This window comes from Natator depressus, chromosome 1 (assembly GCF_965152275.1).
Source record: "Natator depressus isolate rNatDep1 chromosome 1, rNatDep2.hap1, whole genome shotgun sequence".
In the NCBI taxonomy this organism is placed as follows: Eukaryota; Metazoa; Chordata; order Testudines; family Cheloniidae; genus Natator; species Natator depressus.
The window spans coordinates 59495297-59510845 of NC_134234.1; the positions used below are offsets into that span (position 1 = coordinate 59495297).

The window sequence follows — 15549 nt, forward strand, 5'->3', positions numbered from 1 at the left end:
ATGTGATTTGAAGCTCAGTCTTCAGATTGCTCTATCCTCCAATATTCTACTTTGCTACACATTTCAAAATGAAGAGAGACAGTTAATTCTAAAGATAAATCGTTGATTTATCCAGAGCCTTCTGGAGATCTGGTCTCAATGCAGCAGGCAGCTTTTCATATGACAGAGGAGCACTTGAACCATTGGTTTAAACATCAACCATGGTGGCAGAGTGCTCACTGCTTCCTTATCTGAGAACTGTTTGTGTAACTTACTAGAAGCTGATATTTATTTGTACAAAGTTTAGAAAAGATTAAAAAGGGACTTTGAAATCTAGGCAGTAATGGGGGGCATTGTAGTGATTCTTTTCATTATTCGTTATTATTTTTCATTTCCTATGTCCTGCTCAATCAGTCTTGCCCTTCTTTTGTAATTCAGGGTCTTTTTTTACGGTTCATGTATCTTTACTGACACATTAGAGGTATTTTTCCTTTGGCTTATTTTCATTTTTGGCTGTGTTGGGATCCATTATTTGTCTTATGATACATTCAAGAAATGTCCTGAGTTTAAAAGACTCAACTGTTTTTGTTAAATAATACTATACAGCTTTCATCTGAGGATCTTCAAGCACTTTGCAAACATTAATGAATTAAGGTTCACACCATTCCTTTAAGGGAGGTACGCATTATTATATGTATTTATATAAGCAAACTTAGGCACAGAGAAGTTAAAGGACCTGGCCAACATCATGCAGCAAACCACTACCAAAGCTGAGACTATAACTCAGACGTCTATCCCCTGCTGTGATCACTAGACATCAACCCCTCCATTGATCTTCAGGTTCTTCAGCCCGGTATCATCACCTATCTTATTTCAAGTATTATATGCAGCAATTAACAAAGATACAGGGAAAGTTTGGGGCCTTTAATTTTCATTTGAAGCACTATTGTTTCTATATTTTTCCCTCTCAGTCTCACTGGGCCTAAAAGCAGAAAGCACCAGTGCTCCTCTCTGGATTGTAAGACAGGAAGAATCCTATGCAAAACAGTTAGTACTTCCCATCACAAAGCTAAACCTCGAGGGCCTGATTCATTACCTGGCTTCCACCAGTGGAAAATCCAGGCTCTGGGGCTCAGCAATGGAAAATCTCCCAAGAAAGGGGGTGCAGCAATGCAAGTGGCCCACGGTCCCCACTCTGCTGGAGTTGGCCAATGCAGCACCAAAAGTGGGCAAGATCAGCTGTGGCTGAAGCAGGTCTAGGAGATGTGTTCCAATCCTGATCTGAAGTAGTAAGAGAATAACATGGATATCTATCTGCTTCTGTTGGGACTGAGAGCACCATCCCCGTTTCACATTAGACCTTGATTTCCTGTATGCTGTATAGAATGATAACATCAACAATTTAGGTATCAATGTGACTTTTTGTTTAGGTCCGAATTTTGTAGCCACAATAAAATTATTTAAAAGCTCAAAAGACAAAGTGACTCATCAATATGAAAATGATTAAAATGTACCATGTCCCTTCTAGTATTTGCTTCATCAATATGATCAGAATCTCCCACAGGAATTAAGTCACATTTACTCAACCACAGGAAGCAGGGGACAGAGAAGAGTGACAGTATTAAATTTTAACCACTCTTCAAATAATGGTTTTAGAAATCTATAGTGTAGGTCCTGAACCCTTGGCTTCCTCTAACGGCACTTGATTTCACGGCAGATGCTGCTGAGATGAAGTTTTACCTCCTCTTTGTCACCCTAGCTATCTGCATTCAGCAAAAACATGTCTTCACTTTTCAAAGGTAACAAACTCCTGGTACTATCTGTATTTTAGTGGCTGTGGGTACGGAAGGTTGTCTGGCTGAACCATAATATCTCCTACTGGTATAAACAAACATTTTACAAAGATCTAAGGTTATGTATTGTATTTGTAATTGGATGTATAGATCAATATAATATATAGATGACGTAGGCAATGAAATTAATATATGTTTCCTTTGCAACCATAAATCCTATGTTTTTAATCATATTAAAACTATTCTTTTTGGTTTAAGTGCAAATCAATTCTGTTCAGTCAGTGCTCTGGAATGCAGTTAAATGGCATACTTAAGCTTAATGGAAAAAAATAATTTGCTTCATTTGCCTTAAAACAAGGCTTTAAATGAATTACTTCTTGAAGTGGAAATAGAAACCATTTCTGAAAGTGCTAACAATCTGTTTTCTTTCTAAAAAGTTTTTATGATTGTTTTTTCCTGCCATAATTCATTTTCGAATAGCCATTTCATCCGTGTATGACATCTGAGAACCAGCTTTATTGTTACCTATTAATAAACCTCAGAAATGGCCTGAAACCAAAAAGCTCTGGTGAAAACATGAAAACAGATGCCAGAAACAAAAACAGCCCAAAAGATTATATTTTCTAATATTTAGTTGGTTTTAAAATCTGAAACGCTGTGCTATGTGGAGATAAAAAGATAGTGCAAATATTGAGCAAAACCAGTAACAAAAATAACCATGATTAAATAGCATCTACTATCGGAAGATATCAAACTGCTACACAAATATTAATGAATTAAACCTCACAACACTGTTATTATGTACTTACTCAGGTTCACACTAAAAGTTTGTGGCAGAACTGGGAATAGAAGCTAGATGCCGGTCTGCCAGCTCCTAGTCTTGTGCCCGAAGTCTTTTATTGCCTTGTGTTGTAATCACATTTTCCAACGGTTACCTAAATACAGGTTACAACTGGTTACACACAATGGGATAAATAGGGAAGGAAGTGGACAGGTTCATTAAAATAACCTTTGGGTGAAGTCAATGGAGCTACACCAATTTAGACCAGTTGAAGCTTTTTTTAACGTTTAAACAAAATAGTTAAGATTTGACCTAGTCAGCAGAAATGCAGTATTTGCAACTGCCAGTGTTCAAAAATCATGAGTCACGTCCCCTAAAAACATTGAAATTGGCTGAAAAGTCATGAGATTTCAAAACTAATGCATTTTATTTGACTACTGGTGTCAGAGCATTTAGGGATCACATTTCCAAACTTTTCTCTGTAACCACAATGCCTGTAGCATGATTCCAGAAGGTGGATCTTTAAGAAAAATGCCAAATATTGCAAGGCTAGTGATAAGATCATGAAAGTTGGCAACGCTGGAATGTGTCCATCTCACTGAACTGTTTTAGGGAGGGGATAAGGGTGGAGATGGTTTTACAGCACCTAAAAGGTGTGTGGGAGGGAACAGACTCCATTGTTCACAACTCTGTTCTCCATTGTCATGAAATATCTTAATTCCTAGTCACGAGGGACAGTTTTATGTGTCAAAAATACAAGCCATGAGTAGTGGTGGAAAGCAAGATACGTACAGGGTGAGATTAAGGACACTCATGGCTGCCAGAAAGAAGCTGTAACAAATCCATGGCCACCTGTTATGCTTATTTACTATTTGTATTACCATGGTGCCCAAGAGCCCTATTTGTACACCAGGATTCCTTTGTGCTAGGCAATGTACAAACACAGAACAAAAAGAGAGCTTGCGATCTATGTAGAAGATAAGTGACAACACATGGATACAGACTGACTGACGAGGGAGTACAAGAACATAATGAGACAATAGTGGGCAGCATGATGGACAGTGGTCTCTCAGAACATCAAAGTCTGGCTGTTGCCAAGTTTTTTATAGGCATCATGGGAAAGGAGAGATTTAAGGAGGGATGTGAAGGTGGATAATAAGATAGCTTTGCTGACGTTTACAAGGAGCAGCTCCCAAGCATGAAGAACAACATGAGAGAAATACTGGAGGTGTCTGAAAATTTAACAAGTGGGTGATGGCCGATCAGAGGAGAAATCATAGGTAGGCATAGAAATGAAGGGCCTTGAAACTAAAGATAGGTAGGTCACGTTTCAAGAGATAGAGAAGGCAAAGTTTGTGGAGGGATGGAAAGAGAAGATTGACAGTCAATGCAATTGACTAGCAGAATGATCTTTGTAGCAGCATTCTGAATAAATATGAGTGGGGCAATACCGCATTTTTCAAGACCAGAGAAAAGGATGTTGCAATAATTGAGACATGAGATGATGAAAACATTGGATGAGAGCTTTAGCTGTGTAGATTGACAGGAAAGGCCATATCATAGATATGTTATCCAGAAAGGATCTTCATGATTTAGACATAGACTTGATATGAGGATCTAGAGAGAGGTCTGAGTCAAAGATGACACCCAGATTACAGGCCTGAATGACAGGCAGGATGGTGGTGGTGTCCACAATTATCGAGAGAGGAGATAGTGGGGAGAGGTTGTGGAGAAGATTAAGAGCTCTGTTTTGAGTTTGAATTGGCAACTAGACATCCATGAGGAGATGTCAAAGAAACAGTCTGAAATTTTAGTTTGGACAGAAGGAGACAGGTCTGGAGTAGAGAGGGATCTGTGAGTTGTCAGCATGGAAATGGTAGTTGAATTTGTCTTTGTACATAAGATTACCCAGAGCTAATGTCCAGAGGAAGATGAGAAAGGGAACAAGGACAGAGCCCTATGGAACACCCACAGGAAGTTGGAGGGGGGATGAGGAGGAGCCCTTAACAGGCACTGTCAAGGTTCTTTCCCCACTCTGAATTCTAGGGTACAGATGTGGGGACCTGCATGAAAACCCCCTAAGCTTATTTTTACCAGCTTAGGTTAAAACTTTCCCAAGGTACAAACTATTTTACCTTTTGCCCTTGGACTTTATTGCTGCCACCACCAAGCGTCTAACAAATATATAACCGGGAAAGAGCCCGCTTGGAAACGTCTTTCCCCCCCAAATCCTCCCAAAACCCTACACCCCCTTTCCTGGGGAAGGCTTGATAAAAATCCTCACCAATTTGCATAGGTGAACACAGACCCAAATCCTTGGATCTTAAGAACAATGAAAAAGCAATCAGGTTCTTAAAAGAAGAATTTTAATTGAAGAAAAAAGTAAAAGAATCACCTCTGTAACATCAGGATGGTAAATACCTTACAAGGTAATCAAATTCAAAACATAGAGAATTCCTCTAGGCAAAACCTTAAGTTACAAAAAGACACAAAGACAGGAATATACATTCCATTCAGCACAGCTTATTTTATCAGCCATTTAAACAAAACAGAACCTAACGCATATCTAGCTAGAATACTTACTAAGTTCTAAGACTCCATTCCTTTTCTGTTCCCGGCAAAAGCATCACACAGACAGAGAGAACCCTTTGTTTCTCCCCCCAGCCTCCCCGCCCCAGCTTTGAAAGTATCTTGTCTCCTCATTGGTCATTTTGGTCAGGTGCCAGCGAGGTTATCCTAGCTTCTTAACCCTTTACAAGTGAAAGGGTTTTTCCTCTGGCCAGGAGGGATTTAAAGATGTTTACCCTTCCCTTTATATTTATGACAGGCACACTGAAAAGCAATTAGAGAGAGAGGAGGAAAACCAGGAGAGGATAAATTCATGGAAGCCCAGAGAGGACTGGGTTTCAAGAAGAAAGCATGTTCGATGATGTAAAAGGTAGTTGACACATCAAGAAGGATGAGGATGGAGTACTAGTTCTAGATTTGGCTAGGAAGAGGTCATTAGAGACTTTGGAGAGAGTGGTTTCAGTTACGGGAACGTGACAGAAGCCAGATTGGAGAGGGTCTAGGATAAGAATTCTCAGTTCCTGTCCTCCAGATATATCAGTAGGATTTCACAATTTCTCCAGGGTGCACACCAAATTGCACAATAACAATAAGGACAGAACTCAGATCCTTCTGCTCCAAAAGCTCAGGCCCCTCCAACATAAGTTATAGGAGAATCTCAATTAACTGTTGACTAATGTAATGCCTATAACAGTCAGCTGAGCAGTTCTGATTCCATCCAACAGAAGACAGTGATATGAATACACAGTAGTCACCTTATTGTAAAACTTTGCACTATAATGAGTGATGGAAATTACATGAAGAAGTCACATGGAGGCAGCCCAGTTCAGGCACCCTTTGTAAAATTAACTCCCATGGTAGATAGCAGCATCAGGAGACAAGCTCCTTTTCAAAACAACCCCAATGACAAGCTATGTAGTGCACTTGCCCTGAGAAGTGGGCAAGTAGCCAATGCTGCATAACTTTGATTGCTGTTTGGTTCTCTCTCGTATGATGGGGGGGGGGGAGGGGAAGAAGCTGGCACATTGTTGGTTCTGCCTGAGAAACAACAGCGATTGCATGGAACACAGCTAAAATCAGAAATGATAAATCACTTGGTTGCTAGCCTCAGTCAGGTCACAGCTAGAAATCAATCACAGCAGTGGGTTGTGACAATCATGATCCACAGATTAAAACTACATGTTTTGAGAGCCCTGTCTGTTTTGTTTTAAGGGCAATCTTCTGAAATGGTGTTGTCAGTCATCCTTCAAGAGCTTGCTTCATGCACTGTCACCAGCACCATGGGGTTTCTGGGTCAGCAGCTTCCACTCCAAGAAAATGGAAATGGAGCTCAGACCTGCACCGGCTCCTCTCCCCGCTCCTCCTACCTATACATCAGACATGTCAAGTCTTTCTCAGACTCACTCATTAGCAAGCTGTCTCACTCTCACACAAATTCTTGAGCTTATCCCACTCATTTTGAGTAAATATATAAAGATTTAAAATATTTTTACTCAGGCACTGCAAGAGACAACAATATATCGAGGGCCTCAGGCACAAGGCTTAGAGCTTGGAAAGCCACTTTCCAAACTTGTGTACGGTGGTAACCATGGAGATTACTGGCCCACGTTCTATACGCGCGCAAGAGGAGAGAAGAAGCTACGCAGCGGGGGTGGGTGGGTTGTTTGTGTGTGTGAATACTTGGCAGGCAAAAAAAAAATCTGAATTCACCCAAAAAATGAGCAGGACTTGATCAAAAGATGGTGGGTTTTGCAAAATACAGTTCAAAATGTAAACCACACTGGACAAATTTATGTCTCAGGGATCGTCAACCATCCACGTTTTTGTTCCAACCAGCAAATAATTGTTTTTATTAAAATCCACTGGTTTGCATTGCATCTAGAGTTCTCATGTGCCCTAAACTTACTATGAATGAGGACATTTAAGTGTTCCATATGCAATATTAAACAGCGCATATTTTAAAACAAACTATTAAGTGCTGGTTGGATTGAAAACTGGGACTATTGGATGTTGCCAAGGACCAAGGATGAGAGTCCCTGTTTTCAGCAATGACCTAATACGCCACCTGACTCTTTGGGGCTATAAATCTCACTCTTAAGGACAGCCAACCCTTGGCATCCCTGATACACATGTACTATTTCAAGCTTCTCCTAACTCCCTGATAAGGGTGCATTTAAACCACCACTGTTCTGCACTTATATAGGGGTTGAAAGTTATTCCTTAACTCCCAGTCAGCAGCGTGTGTGCATCTCTGGTCTGCTTCCCATCTCAGTCCCTCCCTACAGTGGTGAACAGGCACTGATTTGGGTGAGGGATGCAGTCAGAGGAAGGACACCTAGCTCTGAACTGAACAAGTGGGGCACTAAGCAGCACAACAGATAGCTGGCCACTCTGGCTATGGGTTTCAAGCAGGATGATGAGTATCAGTAACTGTAAAGAATGAGAGAGAGGAGCCAGTCAGTGGTATATAGGGTTCCAAATGACCCGCAGGCAGGTAGATGGTAGGGGAGGGGAGCAAAGGAAGACGGAGATGAACAGGATTGGGCGCTGGGAAGAAAAGAGAGCTGGGGCATCTTTAATATGTGTAAGGAAGAGTATATTCATATTTTGTGGCAATCCAGGACATGCCATCAGGCAGTGTTTTCCCCAGGAATTGAAATTAGTGGGGGTGTTCAAAATTATGGGAGGGAGGTGTCAGGGCCGATGAGGGGTGAGACCATTAGCGTGAAGGTGGGCTGTATGGCACCATAGTAAAAACTGAAAAATGTTTCATGACCATTTTATTAGATTTAACTCATGTTTTAAAATCATCACACAAATTAAAGTTGGCTACTCAAGCCTTCTATGAAGCACTACATCTACATCCTTCTTGGTTTCTTGTTATAATTTTGCACAACTCTGCTAATGAACTTCTTGAATGCAATGCATTCAACTTTGGTGGCTTCTCGTGTGTCTGGAACTTCCATTCCTTCAATTGATATGCTCATTAGTTCATTCACATGATCAGGCAGAAGATGACTTCTTTCAGAACACAAAATTCTATTCAATGATGAAAAAGAATGCTCAGCTGTAGCTGTTGTGACTGGAAGTAGCAAGAGATGACTTCCTACTTCTTTCATCCCAGGAAACATAGCACAAAGATCAAGTCGAGCCACTAGTGATGATAAAAAAGAAGTTGAAGTCAAATCTTCATTCATTCGTTGAATGATTTTCCACTCTGTGTTCAAATTCTCTATTCTGTCCTGAGCACGTGGCAGCCCCATTGCTGGTAGTGCCTCACTCCACTCAACTGTCGGTGTTTTATAGGACAGGGATCTGTAAAAGCTACCTAGAGGTTGAGTAGAATCTAGAAGTCGCTGTTGTAGATTTTTTAAGAATCACGTCTGTGTACTTTTTTCAGTTGTCTTAACAAACACCGCTTGTCCTCTTCACTTAAGGATTCAATATAAATGCCTTCATTAGTCAACTTCTGGACTGAAGTCTTTGTTTCTTTCAGTACTTTTTCAATGCATAGCTCTCTGATTAATCCAATGTATTAATCCAATCCAATTAATGTAACTTCTATTGCTGGACAAAGATCTACTACTGTTGTAGCAGATGCCTGGATGGCATTGTTTAATGACCCAAGTGCTTTCAACAGTAGACTTACAAGAGAGAGAATGGAAATAGTCTTCTCTGAATGTAGTAGCAAAAGTAATCCACCAGCCTCACTACTTAGACCATCCCATCTTCGTAGATACTTTCCAAAGCAATAATAATGGCTGGAGTAATTTTAAGACAACAGCCAAGGATCGTTCATGAGAAAGCCAGAGGGTTTTCCCAGGTTGGACTAATTTGAACTTCAGTCCCACTGTATCTTCTATATTTTCCAAGATATTCAGTCTTTTTGGACTCTTGCTGAAAAAAGAACATCATTAATACATTAAATTTATAGTTTTGTAAATGTCTTTTGAAGAGTCTGCAGCTCGCACAAGCACTAGTTGGAGTAGATGGCCTCTACAGTGTGTATAGGAGAGATTAGGGTTACACTTTTCTCTGAGCAAAGCTTGTATTCCACCATGTCTTCCAGAGAAGTTTGCAGCTCCATCAAATGCACAAGCAGCCATCTGTTTGAGGTCCAACGGAGAAGCATTTAACTCTTCTAAGATGTGGGTTGTCACAGATGCAGCCAATGTGTCTTCTATAACTTGAACATCTAGAAATGCATCTACTGGCCTACCACAGACATCAAGATAATGTACACAAGGACTTAATACTTGATGCCCATTTGCATCGGTGCATTCATCAGCCATGTATGCAAATTTTTTGAATGTGGTGAGAGAGTTTTTCACTTTTTCAACTGTTGAGTCTTTCAGTGTTGCATTACATGCTTCTAGCCAGTCAGCTGAGTTTCTTGCAGAAAGATAGTGAGCATTTGCTGGTCTTGTTCAGAACCAGTGTTCAACTTCAGGATGAACAAGTGACAATGCACTTAACATTGGCCTCCAATTTGTAGTGTGTGGTATCTCTTGCTTAAATAGAAAGTATGATGCCACAGCCATGTTTGTTCGCATGAACTGTGTTGTGTCTCCAGCATTCTTAACAGCCTCATTAACACTCACCGGTGTTGTCCTGGGTCAGTGGAGACTCAGAGTTCAGAGGTGCTTTCACATGAGTTCACCTCCCAGGTGGGGGGAAAGAAGGCACCTTGCTTGTTCCTCCAGCTGCTCACTGTTAGCTCTGGCCACTGTTATTCATTGTGCCACCGTTCACTCCATCGCTCTATTGCCAATGGCCCTGCACCATCACCTTCTGCTGCCATCTGCCACTGTGACCTCTGCCAGTTGGTCTCTTGAGGTTCCACCCAGCTCTCAGTGATTTCAGCTGAGCTCTCAGTGGGGAAACCTTGCTGCTAGTGCAGACTGGGCCATCTCTTCCACAGAAATGCTGTCCCACAGCAGGTCTTAGCACTTTGACCTGATTATCAGTGATTTCAGCTGTAGTGGTCACTTAACAAAACAAGAGACTATCCATGGAGCCTAATCAGCTCAGTCTTTAAACAGTGGAAAGGGGCAGGTCAAATAGTACTTGTGACTCAGGCAGACCATCAAGCAAAACAACTGTCCCCAGCCTCTCTCGATGCGCTCAACCAGCACAGGCTAAGTACAGTTCTACTGCCCTTTACTCATACAATAAGATCAACAACATTTAATTACCCTCCCCCCTGCATTCAAGTGATTTGTAACCCAACCCCAGCCAGAATCTATCACCTGGGCAACACAGCTCTGTTTGCTGGATACCTAGGTAGATTAGGTGTGAATGTAAATACAATTTGATTCTGAAGCCTTCCCCCGCCCCTCCCCGACCCCCCCGACCCCAGCCCATCACTAGCTATCAGGGAGAGCTCATTTAGACTTTGCTTACAAATCATAATTTGAAAGTATTACGTTGGCCAACATCACCGAAATGAATTGACACTGACATTGTCATAAAAAAACAACAGCTGTATAAGGAAGCTAGTCTATGTTCATACTTTTCAAATGTATTATACTTTTGCAGATACACGTACTTCATCATACATATGCTTTTAAAGTGTGTATTAATGTTTCAATTTCAAATGTCCAAACAGTCACTAAATTGGCAACACTGCATGTAACTAGTTCACAAAAAGGGGTGGAGGAGGTGTTGGGGAAATTCAGGGGGGATGTAGGGGGGAGCTTAGGGAAATCCCTGCAATCAGGTGCTCACAGTATGATCTCAACAGGTAAAGAGAGAGGGCCAGTTTCTCTGCTGCACTCAGCATCCTCTTGGGACTGCAGCATAAGAGCTAGTTGCAGCTTTCTAATCCTGGGACCAGTTATTCAGCAGCCCTGATGCCCTTTACAGTGCCTCGGGCTGCTCTAAAATAGGTCAGGCTGGTTCCAGACATACCCCGGGGCTATGGGAGAGCAGTGTAAGAACTGTCTACTTCAGCTTTTTATCAGCTGGGGACTCCTCCATCTGGGGGAGATCCAGGAGCTTTTCAGCAATGCAAAGGGGATAGAATCTGGCCCAGTGCTTTCATTGCTTGAACCTCTTTTGGCTCCACTAGCCCCTAAGTCAGAGAAGCCAATTGGGACTGAGATGGACTGTTCAAACTTGTACATCAATACAAAATGTTTCCATGCTCACACTCAAGCCTTTGCTTTTTCTGAATGTCTTTTTCTTTCCAGTGATCAAGTGTTGTGGGCTCTCCCACGATCGGACAGACAAGCTGAATTCCTTCAGAATTTAACCACCAACTTTGAGGTAATTTGTTCTCTATAAACTCTAGGCCAAATTCTGTTCTCAGGCACACCAATGCCATTCCACTGGAAGGAAGATTTAGCTCCCCCTTTCATTCTCTTATGTTATATATTTTTTTAGTTTGTAGAAGTGCAATAGATGCTTTATTTCCATCAATTTAATATCTACTGATTGAGATGAGCAGATTCGGTTGACTGATAACATTTTATCATATTATATCAAGCACCCGATTTCAGAATTATGTAATTGATTTTGTATATTAGCAGCAACAAAACAAAGATGATAAAGTACTGACATGTGATGGTTGGTAAAATCATTTGTCAGGAAGTCCCAGGAGCATAAGCTGATGCAATTTCTGACTGTATGACTTCTAGGACCCCGACACGCAGGACTGGATTTTACAGTACTTGGTGGTGTTTTGCTAAAGACAGAGTTTAGATAATAAGAATCTCTTCATCTAGAACTCATAATCTCTTAGAACACCAACAGGATTTTGTGATTTCCATCTGCCATTACAGGAAAGAGCATTTAATTAAAATAAGGCATCCAATTTTGTTCTAAAGCACTTCCCCCATTATTTCATCATATTTTCGTTTGAAGTCAGCCCCCCATAATGAAAAGCATAACCATTTCCCCAATCAGTGTTGTTACCAGGATCCCTCATGATGTGTCCTGATCATCAGAGCCTTTAACAGCCCCTGTGCCCATAGCCTGTCTCTGTCCAATTTGCTCCCCTGACTCCTGTCACCCTCCCACCCTTCACCTATCCTTCCCTGCTTCTTATCTCCCTCACCAACTGCTCCTATCCACCTCCTCCACACCAGCTCCCGTTTCCCTCCCCTTTCTGCGACATCCCAGCCTCTAGCTGTGGATCACCCTCCTCTCTCTCCAGCTATTGTAATCCCCTCTTCCCTCACTCTGCATTCCAGTGTGGCTGGGGGGGGGGCACGGAAAGCAGAGGAGAGACAACCTCCCTGTACGCAGTTCCAGTCCATGGTGCCACACCCCCTACATGCCAGAAAGAGTAAGTAAAGGGTTTCATGCTGTCTGGAGTGCCTCACAACTGAGAGTGCCAACCTCAGGGCAGACTGTCAAAAACAGGGCAGACACCCCAAACTGGTGGTATGTTCTGTAATTAGATTTCACCTACCCAGTAACGAGTGTGAATTCCTGGATCACTATAACAGTCTTACCATGAAGTCACAGACAATCCTCTTTGGCTCTCTAGTCTATCTTGCCACTCAGACAAACTGGACTTAGTGATAAATGGTCACTTACGCCAAAAACCACAAAATAATCAGGTTGCTTTCAATCCCAAAAGACCAGTCACTTACCACAGATCAATTGGTACCCTAGCTCCTACACCAAAGACAATGCCTGAAGCCAATCTATCTAAAGGTGTAATAGCTAGGAAGAAAATTGAGAGAGTTATTTATAGATTAAAGCAAGCAAACATATACACAAATGAGTTACCATCTACAGTTCCTAAAGATGACAGAGATGTAGTTATCTGTCAATTCAAAATGTCTTTCCGGGCAGACCTAGGGATAACTCCTGGGGATTTCTGCCTTAGTTTAGTGTCTCTGGCCCTGTGAAAATTCAAACAGCAAAGAGATCACCATTTCTTCTTGTGAGCATCTCTATATGACCTTCCCCCAGAGATCAAGCCAATGGGATGAGGGCTCCTTCTTCCTGGGTGGCTGGGGCAATCAAAAAAGCTTTTTGTCCTTGATGGCTCATTAAGTCTTGATAGTCCTTCTTGATGGGCAAAGGAACTACTCTTCCCGTCTGAGCTCACAAGTTCAGAGCAGGCATTTTACAATTATAAAACAAACTTATATTTTACCTTTTAGCATGGAATGCAGATGTTACAAATGAGATTAATGCATGCAGCAACTTACAAGCATTTCATAGAGTCTAAACACTAAATACATTCTTATAAGACTAATACCTATTTTGAACAAAATTAACATACAGGTGAGCTGGTTTGGTTTCCAGCTATGGGTTTGTCAGTTCTTAGTTAAAGCCTATGGCCTTGGCCAGAGCTGGCATTTGATTTCCAGCATCACAAAGGGAAAGTCTTGCTCAGTTCCTGCAGAACTGGGTTGAAGCATGCTCAGTGAAGGTAGAGCATTCTGTGATTTTCCTGCCAAATTCTAGCTAGCCTCTACTGATCATGTGTGAACTGAGAATGTTCAGAGGGTTATAACTTGGCCACATTTGGGTGGATTTTCATGGGGATGCCAAAAGGCACAAAGGTCAACCCCATGCCAAATTTCAAGTCCCTGCTCCAAAGCATGAGGGCACTAAAGCTTCTTAATTAAACAGCTGTAAGAACTTTTTTAACATGGGCAAAACAATGAATTCTTGTTCTCAGAAACAGTGGAGCTATTTTAGCTGAAACTTAAAAAATAAAAATCAGCCTGAGGCTGTCATGTGGCATGGAAAATTTTACCCCAATTTAGTAGGCCAGTTTGGCAAAGTTAAAAGCAAATGCAGTGGAAAACAGGGTCTTATAATGGGAAATATCAGGCAACCTTAAATATAGGCAGTACTGCCTTTAGTAATTAATGGTATATAGAAGATAGAATGACCACTGTCGTTCATCTCCTAATATAAGAACAAAAAATGTCTATTGAAACTGAAAGGTTTCAGAATATGTAACATTTAAGCATAACTGACAAAGGAAATAGTTTTTCACACAATACTCAATTAGCCTGTGGAATTCATTGCCAGAAGATATCACTGGGGTCAAGAGGTTGGCAGGATTCAGCAAAGCATTGTACACTGACAGAGTTATAATAATAAATATCTGAAAATTAACGAGAGTTTTGGAAGGGATATAAACTGTCATGTTTGTGGGCATAAGCTAACCTCTCTCTGGGGGCAAGTTAGCCCATCACTGCCTCCTGCAGAGATTCTTGTGTCTGCCTCTGACGTAGTTAGTATTGGCCACTTTGGTGACAGGATACTGGACAAAATGGACCAATGGTCTGAGCCATTCTGACAATTCCTGTGTTACCTGTATTACTTCATTCACCTGCTAGACTCTATGCTAACTTTGTTATACCAACTTAGACTTCATTGTACTTCGTTATACTCAGACTTAGTAGGCCAGATTTAGAGACATATGTACTAGAAGGTTGCATGTTCTTAAAGTGGTTATTGAACAAATACATAAGTTGCTGCAATATATATTTTAGTGGGGCTGGAAAGAAAGTGTAAGTTACACCAGTTTACACTCCCTCCAGATTTAGATTCACCTTTGAATATGGCCTTCATACTGGGTATTCAAGACTAGCAGCTTAATTGATTGCATTCAGATTGTATGATACATCTCCTTAAAACTAATTTAAACCTCGGTTGTCCTGCCTATAGAGGGCTAGACTGAGGGCTAGATTCACAAAGGTACTTAGGCATTGTGGGCCAGAGGTGCTGATTTTCTAGTGTCCCGGGGGAGTGCTTGACTCCCATTCCGCCCCAGACCCCACCCACACTCCACCCCTTCCCCCCAGGCCCTGGCCCCACCCACCCTGCCTCTTCCCAGCCCTCACTCCTCCCCCCTATCCCCAGGCGCCTCCTGCACACCATGGAACAGCTGATCACGGCGGGTGGGAGGTGTTGGGAGGGAGGTGAGGAGCCGATTGGCGGCGCTGCCGGCGGGCGGGAGGCACTGGGGGTGAAGGGAGAGATGCTGACCTGCAGGGCTGCCAGTGGGTTCTGAGCACCCTCTATTTTTTTCCCATGGGTGCTCCAGCCCCAGAGCAACCACGGAGTCAATGCCTATGTTGCAGGCCTTACCCCTAGTCCGCCCCTGAGATAGGCACCCAAGGCTAGATTCATATAGGGGACGTAGGCATTGCAACTCTCAATGTTTTATGCCTTGACCCTGGTCCATGCCCCTGTGTGGTGTAGTTAAACTGATCTAGGACCCTATGTAGATAGCGCTAGATCGGACGGAAGAATTCTTCTGTCAACCTAGTTACCATAGGTATAGGTAGTATCTACATTGAAGTGCCACAGCAGCACAGCTGAGCCACTGTCACATTTTAAGTGTAGACAAACCCTAAGAAAGAAGAGTGAGAAGCAGCCTAAGCCAGCCAGAAGGCAGGAAAAGTGAAAGGTTTCAGAACATGTAACATTTAAGGATAACTGATAAAGGAA

At 42.0% G+C, this 15549-nt stretch overlaps 1 protein-coding gene across 1 annotated transcript in view; it reads left to right on the top strand.

The window, feature by feature from the left end:
• The first annotated feature begins 1625 nt into the window (after positions 1-1625).
• CPB2 (carboxypeptidase B2) overlaps positions 1626-15549 on the top strand; it is a 37659-nt gene continuing 23735 nt past the window's right edge. Inside the window, 3 exon segments of the mRNA XM_074943765.1 lie at positions 1626-1670; positions 1672-1778; positions 11313-11388. Coding sequence (XP_074799866.1) covers positions 1626-1670; positions 1672-1778; positions 11313-11388 — 228 coding nt within the window.